The following is a 1,557-nucleotide window of genomic DNA, read 5'->3' on the forward strand; positions in this document are numbered from 1 at the left end:
AAGTATTCCTTAAAAACCAGATAGTTAAAAACTTCCTTCCCCATTGTGCAGCCTATATTTTGAGTTTTGATCTAGCTGACCACGTGTTTTTAAAAGCAAATTTCAAAAGACCCTTATTCTTAGAAATATATCAAACTTAATATTTAAAGTAACAAGTGTTGATATTCTTTTCTATTCTATCAAGTTATGGAGCCCTTTGGGAAGACTGTAAGATATGCAAGCTGTTTTTTATTATTTTTTTTTTTATTTTGAGATAGTCTTGCTCTGTTACCCAGGCTGGAATGCAGTGGCACGATCTCAGCTCACTGCAACCTCTGCCTCCCGGGTTTAAGCAATTCTTGTGCCTCAGCCTCCTGAGAAGCTGGGACTACAGTCATGCGCCACCATGCCTGGCTACTTTTTGTATTTTTGGTAGAGACAGGGTTTTGCCATGTTGACCAGGCTGGTCTCGAACTTCTGACCTCAAGTAATCCACCTGCCTAAGCCTCCCGAAGTGCTAGGATTACAGGTGTGAGCCACCATGCCTGGCCGGTAAGTTGTTTGTTAACTGTCCTCACAGGAATGTTGAATTAACAATCAAATGTTTATAAACTGTTGTTTCTTGATTGGAAGATATTGTATTACTATATCAATTAAGTTATAATTACTGAAGAAGTCACAGTGATAGCAACTAGCTTAATATTAGGCACACAGGTTTTTAAAATTGAAGTGGGTTACCACATGATGAGAAGCCCTGGCATTTCTCTATATCCTTAGGTATAAGGTAAGCATATCCAAATAAGCACCTATTTGCATCTCAGGACCTTTGTTCAGCAAATACTAATATATTCTACAATCCTAATTACAGAAAAAAGAAGAGTTCGCAAAAACTTTACTGAAGAAGAAGTAAATTGCCTTTTCAGTGGAGTTAAGAAAATGGGAAATCACTGGAATTCAATTTTGTGGTCTTTCCCCTTTCAGCAAGGACGGAAGGCTGTGGACCTTGCTCACAAATACCGCAAGCTGACCAAAAGCCCCATGTGTGCAGCTTCTTCTTTGGAAGAAGACTGTCACTTTAGTTTGGATTTTTAAAATACAGTGCCTTGAAAGATACAACATTTAAAGTATTTTTCTAAACTCTCATGAGAAGGAATGTAGAAATGAGGATACAGTTTTCATTAAACAGTTTTTGTGATGCTGAAACTCATCAAGTTACTACAATGATTTATAAAGCAAATATATCTCCAGTGTACAGATTAGTAAGAAAATTCCTTCGTAAGATCAAACACTTGTTTAGGAATATGCTTTTATTTTTCCTTAAGCTTAAATGACATAGAGAAAAGAATTACCAGCCTTTAAACATTATTTGACATTATATTGCATTAAATACTATGTGAGACATTTGGATTTTAGTATTTTTATATGGTACAAAAGTCCCTCCCTAGAATTCAGAAAGAATAGTTCCCCAAGCTGTTTAAGGTTCCCACACACTGAATCAATATTTGACATTTTGTTAATTAAAACGTTTCCTGGCCGGGCACGGTGGCTCAAGCCTGTAATCCCAGCACTTTGGGAGGC

General features: G+C 36.9%; 1 protein-coding gene across 1 annotated transcript in view; it reads left to right on the forward strand.

Moving 5' to 3' along the window:
- The window catches only part of CCDC79 (coiled-coil domain containing 79), a 53,403-nt gene extending 52,025 nt beyond the window's left edge, over positions 1-1,378 (forward strand). Inside the window, exon 18 of the mRNA XM_011932143.1 lies at positions 848-1,378. Coding sequence (XP_011787533.1) covers positions 848-1,071 — 224 coding nt within the window. The 3' untranslated portion in view covers positions 1,072-1,378. The remainder of the gene's footprint in view (positions 1-847) is intronic.
- The last annotated feature ends 179 nt before the right edge of the window (positions 1,379-1,557 follow it).

The sequence above is a fragment of the Colobus angolensis genome, unplaced genomic scaffold (genome assembly GCF_000951035.1).
Source record: "Colobus angolensis palliatus isolate OR3802 unplaced genomic scaffold, Cang.pa_1.0 Scaffold93, whole genome shotgun sequence".
Taxonomy (NCBI): domain Eukaryota; kingdom Metazoa; phylum Chordata; class Mammalia; order Primates; family Cercopithecidae; genus Colobus; species Colobus angolensis.